Source organism: Sinocyclocheilus grahami, unplaced genomic scaffold, assembly GCF_001515645.1.
Source record: "Sinocyclocheilus grahami isolate Dianchi unplaced genomic scaffold, SAMN03320097.WGS_v1.1 scaffold1166.1, whole genome shotgun sequence".
NCBI classification, from domain to species: domain Eukaryota; kingdom Metazoa; phylum Chordata; class Actinopteri; order Cypriniformes; family Cyprinidae; genus Sinocyclocheilus; species Sinocyclocheilus grahami.
The window spans coordinates 154,056-163,402 of NW_015506345.1; the positions used below are offsets into that span (position 1 = coordinate 154,056).

The window sequence follows — 9,347 nt, forward strand, 5'->3', positions numbered from 1 at the left end:
AGTTGTGATGTTTGTGATGGTCAGAGATCCAGTTTTACTGTCCAGCTTCAGTCTGTCTCTGAATCTCCCATCAGGAATGTCATGTGGAGAAGATTTTCTTCTTTTTTTAATTTTAGCTATTTGAGAGTTTTCAGCTCCATAGTTCCACATAATGTCGTCGCCTTCACATATTTCAGTAACACCAGTGTATAAAGTGACTGAATCTCCCTCCATCACTGACACCGACTCACCAAACACACCTGATGAACAAACAGATTAAAGCTTCTGAGAGATGTATCTTCTATCCAGAGCAGTGTATGAAGCTATTAAGTCATTTGCATAATAAAAAATCACCTTGATATTTAACTTTTGTAAAGTATATAAACTATATATTTTCACTTACCAGTCAGATGCCACCAGCACAGACACAACAAAGCAAACACATGAAACATTTTCTGGTAAGTCTGATCTAATGAAACTATCTGCTGAAAGCACTTGAGCTGGTGTGTGAATCCTCCCACGATAGTTTAACCCTCCTACACCCAAGAAATGTTTAATGTATATTCACGAGAAGATCGTGAATGTAAGACTTCATAGTAGAAAACATTTTTCATTCTATTATTTAATACTGAGCATTTTTCAAATGTAGTTGCTTTACTGTGTTATTGTGTATGGGAAAAACAACAAAAAGTTACTACTATCTTCCGTCTCACATTGTTACTCTTGCAGCACATCTTCAAATGTGAAAACGAGTCAAACTGAAACCTGCTGCGGTTGGTTTCCTTCAGAGATGTGTTTTTTTTCACCTTGTAAGTGAAAACAGTTTATTCATCTCTTGCTTTTTTTTATGAACCTCACAATCAATTTTACAGTCAAATAAAATATTGTCCACTTAGCATTAACCATGCATATACATAATTCCTTTAGACTGGATGTTGATGTCAATAAAACATGATGTGATGCTGTATATATATACCACGATGTACTTGTAATATTAATATGTAATATTAGTCTGTCTGTCTCATCCTTATCCCAAGGTTACAGTCAGCCGGATCCAGATCAGATGGTGGACCTGCACCTATACACAACCTAGACGATCCCATGTGAAGACCTCGTCGACATGTCAGCCATTGGAACAGATCCTGAGCAATGACCACAAGAACCAGACAAGCTGCACAGACTCCTGTGGCCAGCTTTGTCTCCATACCAGTGTGATGAATCCGAACTTCAAGCAGAAGGAACTGGATGAAATATTCTGAATGCTACCGATCTCAGTCTGACTTGTGATGCGGGCTGAATCATAATCATACAGTGTTCGTTTGTTGGTCAGAGGAGAACTGGCTCCCCGACCAAGATTATCGCCACCAATAAAGTCTAAGTGTTGGCATCTGGAACTCGAGTGATTTTTGCAATGAGGGGAAGACTATTTTCACAACAGCTTCAGCTGTACAAAACACCCAGAATCCATCATCTTCCTGTTATCACTGTAAAGCTGCTTCAAAATAATCGGTATTGTTTCAAGTGCTATATAAACCTGACTTGGTAGATGTGTTGTATTGAAGCATTTAGCATTGTAGCGCATATCATCCTGACCCATTCACTTTGACCTGTTTAATCTGTGCAGGTCTGAATGCATTGAATTTTGTCTTGCACTTGCACTTTTGATCCCAAAGCTGAATATCTGTGCATATATACACTTTACCTTGTTGAATTATTAAAGTAATAAACGATAATTTAACAATGAATAAACTCCTGACGGGTTAGGATTAAGCGCTGTAATATAGGCTAGCCTACTATTGCCATAATATATTTATACTATATTTTATAAACGGAACAGACTTTTTTTCATATGCATATTAGCAGAAGAACGTTCACTGCGTCATCACGCTACTTCCATGTGGAGACTCCCGGTTTGCTTTCAGTTTGCGCTAAGGCGGACGAACACTTATGGATCCGAATTCGCATTCGTTTTCTGAGGGGACAAGTGGTGATAATGAAGCTTTTCTTTAATGCACTCGCAGTGACTTTGTTTTTACTCTACCATGGTGAGATCGTATTCGTTACAGTCGCCCTTTTCCTCTTTTGTGTGGCCTAATAGGCCTATACGCGTCTTGGGCACTTTGTAGCCTTATTGTTCGCGTAATGGCTAAGCTGAGCACAGAGCCTAATACTGTTCACAGAAAACGATGGTCAGTGGTAAACATTTTAACAAAAAAAAATAAATAAAACGATTCTATGGTAGTTGAAACGAGATCAGATCAGTTTAATTTGCGTGAAAATGTTGTCATTTTTCATGTCACGTGACTAGGTGTAAACAAGTAACTTAAGTAAAAGTTGACATTTCATATCAGTGCACAAACTGATCCAATGTAGCTCGGATGCAATGCTTTGGGTCGCTTTGGTTGAAAGCTTCTGCCAAATTCATAACGTTGCCTACACACGTTATTTACGTGAGAGGTTAAGGACTAAAATATGTTTATAAAATGTAGAAAACACGGCACTGTATGTCTTTACGCGGTGTAAAATAAGTATCTTATGTATTTTTGTGGGTACTGGTCATCTATGTAATATTTATTATGAGTTATGAAAACGTTTTATTCAAATAGGCCTATATGTATAGAGAAAGAGGTCAAATTATTAGTCAGGAAGTGGATTGTGTGCTGTGCAAGATCATCCATGAGAAGTGTGTGTTTGTCTGATGAGTGCATGTGTGAATCTCTTCTGCTGTTTGTTTGCAAGTTACATTATGAATCCAGACATAGTTCTCTATGTTTATGATGTGTATTTTGCTTATGTTTCTTCTTCAGTTGCGTCTGGTTTTGGTTCAGATAAAGTCGCAGTGGCAGTGAAGGAGGGAGATTCAGTCACTCTACACACTGGAGTTAAAACAAACCAACAAGACGACATTAAATGGTATTTCGGCAGCACTCGCATCGCACAAATCAGTGGAGATCTCAGTTTTATCTGCACAGATGTTCAGTGTAATGCAGGTACTGGGAGATTCAGAGACAGACTGAAGCTGGATCATCAGACTGGATCTCTGACCATCACGAACACCAGAACCACAGACTCTGGAGTTTATAAACTGAAAATCATAAGCAGCGACGACAGTGAAAATATCTTTAGTGTTTCCGTCACTGGTGAGTCATTAATGAGTGTTTAAATGCAGTTTAAAATACAAAATCCTTCAGCAGCTGTTGGTTTGCGTTTCAGATGTTTCTCCTGCTGAGCTATATGAAATGAAAGAGGGAGAATCTGTTACTTTAGAGCCTGGTGTAATAAAACACCCAAATGATGTGAGGACGTGGTATTGTAATGACACTCTTATCGCTGAAATCACTGGAGATCAGAGTAAGATCTGTACAGATGAACAGTGTAAAGAGAGATTCAGAGACAGACTGACGCTGGATCATCAGACTGGTTCTCTGTCCATCACAAACACCAGAACCACAGACTCGGGACTTTATCAACTGCAGATCATCATCAGTGACAGCAGCTTCAGCATCACCACTGTGAAGAGATTCAATGTTTCTGTCACTGGTGAGTAAATAACTTCGTTCAATGCAACCTTTACAACCCAATATGTGTTTGGTTTGGGACTGTGGACTGTTTTCAGTCAATAACACTGACTGATGATGTTATTAACATGCAAAATGAATAATATCAGCCAGTTTCCCTATGAGCCATGCTGCTTCCTATTGAGCTGAGTGTGCTGTGATGCTGTTCACCGCTGTTGCTAGAAACAGCAAAAGGTGCCATTTATCAGTTTAATCAATGTCATTCAACTGATGAATGAAGTAGAAAGTGAAAGTGATGTTATATGCGGCCAAATATGGGGTTCCATACTCGGGAATTTGTGCTTTGCGTTTAATCCATTCAAGTGCACACACACCATGAACACACCTGGAGCAGTAAATATCATTTGAAGATATTGCTAAATATTGGATTTATTATCATTCACTCTAGTAATAATGACTGTCTTTAGCTGTTCCAGATTCAGGTCTGTCTTCAGCTGCTGTAGAAGGAATAGTTGTTGCTGTTGTTCTGCTTGTGGCTGCTGCTGCTGCTGTAGCTGCTGGTGTGGTTTACTGTCGCCGCAGGAGCCATACAGCAGTACCACCGAATGTAAGTATTACCTACAGCTGATTTAACAAAATATATATGAGATTTACTGTGCAAAAAATATTACAGGAACAGTGGTATGAATATTATTATATAACTCGTTGACTGAAACAAAAACGTGCACTGTAAATAGTAATCTTGTATTTAATTTTAACAACACAGAACCAGACATTTGAAAACACAACTCCCAAATAAACTAAATAACAGTTAATAAAACAACACAGAGTGCAACCTTTTTCACAGAGCAATTGTCTTTGTCACCAATGCATCCGTTCAAGAATTCTAGATGTGATATTGAAATAATACAATACTTCAAGTTTATACTAAAGAAGATTGCAGTTTAAGACGTTGCGCTAAGTTATTAGGGAGTGAAAACCTTTCCACAAACAACTGTTCCAATTCCAAGTCTCTAGTAAACTAAAAAAAGAAAAGCAACCTCATTCCACTTTTTTCTTGCAGATTTCTTTTTAGGTGTAAATATTTGAACATAAAAAGATTCAACAGCTAGGTGTCTTACATTACAGACACTGCAGTTTATTGCTCTGTTCTCATCTGCAGTCCTCATGCCTCCTGCCTCCAGCAGGTCTATGGCATCTTCACACAGCTGATCAGAGACCCAGAGCTTCTTTACACTGGTGTTTTTCACAGTCTATAGAAAGGTCTCTTTAGTGCTCGAAGTTATTGGAACTATGACGTTAATTTTCTTCCGCCTGTAAACTGTTAGTGTCTTAAGAACAAATGCATGCAAAAATGGTTTATGTTCATCGATCAAGCATGAAAAACATTGTTTAAGCTTATTCGGATCATCTTTATAAAAAAAACATTGTCGTGAAAAGGTGCATTTCTTTTTTGCTGAGTATTTATTTATTTTGTGTAACTTAAACATCAGACCTCCTCATTCGTTTGACCTTTTGTGAATGTGTTTTCTTACAGGAGGATGATGATGGTAACTCACCGCCTGATCCTAATAACGTTCGTTTGAAGCAGATGGGATGTCCTTAAACTCTGTTTACTCACAAAGTGATCGGAAGATTTCAGTAGTCAGTACCAATACCAGTACAATTGTCACACCTGTTATAGCATATTAATTTTTTTTTAATTTTATTTAATTTTTTTTAAATAGATTAAAAGGTAACATTTAGCATCGAAAAATATATGAGAAATAATGTAAGCAACATGGTAACGGCATTAGAACAGATAGTTGTTTTTTTGGTATGTAGAGGTTTATCAAATCTGCTAAAGTGATTGAGATGGAAACAGAACAGTGAGACATCTGTTTCATGTCTGTTGTACTACAAGAAGTATTAATGCACTGATCTGGTTTGACATATGAGTCATTATGTCCTGCCTGTTTATATCCGTACTGATAGAACGGACTGTGTTTCCACAAATACTGCACCAAGTTGAGCATTACACTGGGGGGGGGATATCTTTTCAATATTTTTGTTTTGTTTCCCATTACATCAAGATGCATTAATGTAAGAAGAAAACATTAGATATAATGTATTGTTTTCTGAAAAAAAAATAATTAGTTGTGGCATCAGAAAAACTCAATTCAAAAAGAAAACAACTTTATCAGCTGAGAGTTAAAGGATGCAAGCTTGATTAATGTGACTGGATAGGGCTAACACTATGCTTGATTATGTTGCTATTGTTTATTATTTAACCCCTAACATGAACTGTTAGTCATCCACCTTCAACAGAAAACACTGCTTGACCGACTTTGAATAGCGTAGCTTTTTATATGTACACCAGAACTAAAACCAGATTAAACCATTCTGCATCAATTTAAATTATAGCTGTTATTGGGGTTCAAGTGCTTGAAGGCCTTTAAATCAATGCATTAAAAAGTATTCTGTTTTCTTTAGCAAGCATGTAAACACTTATATCATAGAGAGAAAAGACCATTCACAGTCAACACAGGCAAAGGAAATGAAAAAACAAAAAAAAAGTGAAAACATTTTCTTCAGTAGTTCAGGGTCTGATCTAATATAACTAAACACAGCAGAGCGGTTAATGTGGTGTGGATCCTCCCACCACAGAGTTTGACTCTTCTAGCTCATACACTTCATTTGCATACTGTTTGGGCCCTTAAGATTTGAAGTGTTCTTATTGTGTGATAGTTGTCTGTGTTAAATGGCTAAAAGTAGAGAAATATTTTGTGAATTGTGTATAAACTACATGGCATGATAAAATAGAAAGTGATATTGAAATTGTTGTGTATATTTATTCAATTCTCAATTGTAGTGTATGGGGAAAAAGTACATACTTAAAACCGTGTAGGAACTCACAGTGCCAGTTTTACTGGCGTTCATCTTCTGAGTCTTCATCATTTTTTCTTTAGAGATGTGGTTTGATTTGTTGGGCGGACAAACATCTTGTTGAGTGGTTATTCAGAGCACAAGTGTTCAGTGAGTAGATGAAACCATTCAAAAGATGAACCATCTTTTGTCAGATGAACACAATCGGGGTTATATTAATAAAATACACTGGTTCTTCCAAGCTTTATAATTGGATTAATTGGCAATTTATTCTTTTTTTCTGTTTCAGTTGTGTTTGCTTAATTCATTTATGTTTTACCTTCATAAATATCTACTTTTGGGTTGATTAAATTTGCACGTGGCCTTCCCGTTTATGCGACTCTGCCCTGAACCATGGGATTTGTAACTGTACTCAGCCTAACTTCACTCTTCTCCAACTGAAGATAGAAATAAGTTCAAGGGGTAAAGTAGTTGTAATGGTTTTCATTGGAGCCCTCTTGTGGGCGAAAAGGCTTTTTTCTTCTTGTTGTTGTTGTTGTTGCTTTTTATCTTTGGGCAACTGGACTAACCAACCGATAACAACCTGTGATTTATTGAGAAATGCATTATTGGTATTTGTATTCTTTATTGTATTTTTATTTGTTTTTATGTCATTTTAATTTCATTTTTTTATATAATTGTATTCTTATTATATATACAAATTTTATACATTTTAAAATTTTATTTTTTTTACATTTAGGCCATATGTTTTGTATTTATTATTTGTTTGTTTGTTTGTGTGTGGAGTAATATTTCTATAGCCATGGCATTAATAAAGAATGGTGCTTATTGCAATCGATGCTGCAGAAACAGGATGCTCTTGTTTTTTTATTGTCCCGCTCATGATTTTTCCTCTGCACCTTAGCTCTCCCTTTCTGAACAACTCGGTTAAAAGTAATTTGGCCAGAGTCAATTTAATGTAATGCATGTATTTTATTTCCACAAGACTACTCTCACATTTCTCGTGTTATGTAATATGTAGCCTAAAGAGAAACTTGTTTTATGTTTACCTTGTTTTATTGCTAAATTTGTTTTATTTACTAAATTCAGACTCATTAAAATAATAAAATCCAGACTGAGGGTTATGAATATGCAATGTTATATACTAAAGCGATAACATGACAATTATACGATAGGCCTATTTTACAAATGGAACACTACGGAAATCATTGTTTAGCCCCAGTCCGCCCCGGCTATACGTGCGTGTATGTATGCATGTATCTATGTGGAAACTTATGACTCAATGAATTAAGAATTCAGCCAAAATGATTTTACTTGTGAAACTGTGTATTGAAATGTCAAAACATCCATTAACACCAATAATGTACCTTTAAAAACTTAAACACACTTAATACTGACAAAGTCATGGTGCACTGGCTGTCTTCAAAACAAAAATGCCACACAGAATAATATACTTAAGTGCTAACTCCATCAAGCCTGACTTCCAGAAAAGCAGAGACAACTTCTCCAAACATGAGTAGGAAAATACTTATACTTGTGAGATTAAATTTAAACCGAGCAATCACTCTTTTGTGTATAAGACTGCAGGTGGGCATATGTTGTTGTTTTTTCTGACACTCCTTTCACTCCACTTCTCAGGTCGTCATACGTCTCCCAGACCCATGGAGACCTCCTGCAGTAGGCCACATAATGTCCAAGGGCATCCTAGGTTAAGCCTCTTTTGAAAGCGATGACCTATTGTACAGATACAATAGGGTCTGGGTTTGGTGCTCGGACCTGGGGAGGCGACACGAGTTGGAATGCAGTTCCATTGTGGAATAATGAATGTGGAATAGCTATTAGGAACCAGAACAGAGCATTTAAGAAGATAAAAGCATGCACTCATAACTATATCTAAATAACAGCAAGAAAGCACAAGCTCCAGTCAAGAACTGAAAAGTGAAGTTACTGGAGAGAATTCTGCAATATTATGAGAAACTTTGAACATAAAAGAGCCATTGCTAGGGCAAAGAAGACAATATGATCTGACTGCTGATGCTCAGAACTGAGGTGACACTGACCTCAGCTGGTGATAATGAGTTATTGGTTCCAGATATGACTAGTCTATAATATTGTACAAAATTGGAAAAATATATAATATCGACAAATAGAGCATACATCTTTCTTTCTTTCTTTCTGACACTACTTACATCAAAAATACTCCCATAATTTTCCCTTACAAAAATAATAAATGATAATAAATGGTCTCTGGAAAAAAATGAGAGAGACATTTTTGACTTAACTTAGCTAATAAAATATGTATTCAAATAATTACATGCATATGTTACAGTAAATTTGCCCTCACCTCTTATGTGCTTCACCACTCAGTGTTGCAGCGTAACACTGGAAATAGGAGGATACACTATATATGCGGAAATATAAGGTACTGTAATTATAAGAACTTTAAATGATCATCTTGCAGATTAGTTGATATGTGAAACAAAATGTGTAATGAATAACACTTAAAATATAAAAAAATAAATTAGATTGTAAAACCAAAGGAGATTATGTTTATTATTCATTTTTTTCTCGTAAAGCAGCCCGAAGAAACTTTTCTGGAGTTGCTGGAAATTTCTTCTGAACAGTGTCTGAAAGAGAAATGTAAATAAACTTTAGTGTCAGATACGTGTTATGAGAGCATATATACTTAAAAACGTCAACACCTTTATACCTATAATACGTTACCAAAGGGGGCTTGGCTTGCGATTCTTTGTTGGCATTTCCAATTTTTCCAGAAAGGCTGTGGGTAGCTAACATGCTCCTCCCGAAAACAGCCACTGCTAAATCCTTAATCATGGCTGACCATGATGTGCCCCCTCTACCACATGCTTGGAATGTATCCTTTGCAATGTTTAGTTTTCTGTGGATTTCAACCTGTGCAATACACATGAAATAATACATTTAATTGGCCTTTTTTTTTTTTTTAATCTGCGTTTTACAAAATAC

General features: G+C 36.3%; 1 protein-coding gene across 2 annotated transcripts; it reads left to right on the plus strand.

Annotated features, from left to right (window-relative positions):
- The first annotated feature begins 1,750 nt into the window (after window positions 1–1,750).
- LOC107567532 (uncharacterized) lies at window positions 1,751–5,524 on the plus strand. 2 transcript variants are annotated; one of them, XM_016253223.1, is made up of 5 exons: window positions 1,751–2,024; window positions 2,787–3,119; window positions 3,193–3,519; window positions 3,965–4,104; window positions 5,035–5,524. In XM_016253223.1, the coding sequence occupies exons 1-5, from the start codon at window positions 1,829–1,831 to the stop codon at window positions 5,101–5,103; spliced, it is 1,065 nt and encodes a 354-aa protein (XP_016108709.1). In that variant the 5' UTR covers window positions 1,751–1,828; the 3' UTR covers window positions 5,104–5,524. The 2 variants fall into 2 exon arrangements, with proteins under 2 accessions (XP_016108709.1, XP_016108710.1); XM_016253224.1 differs by having other exon boundaries at window positions 3,974–4,104.
- The last annotated feature ends 3,823 nt before the right edge of the window (window positions 5,525–9,347 follow it).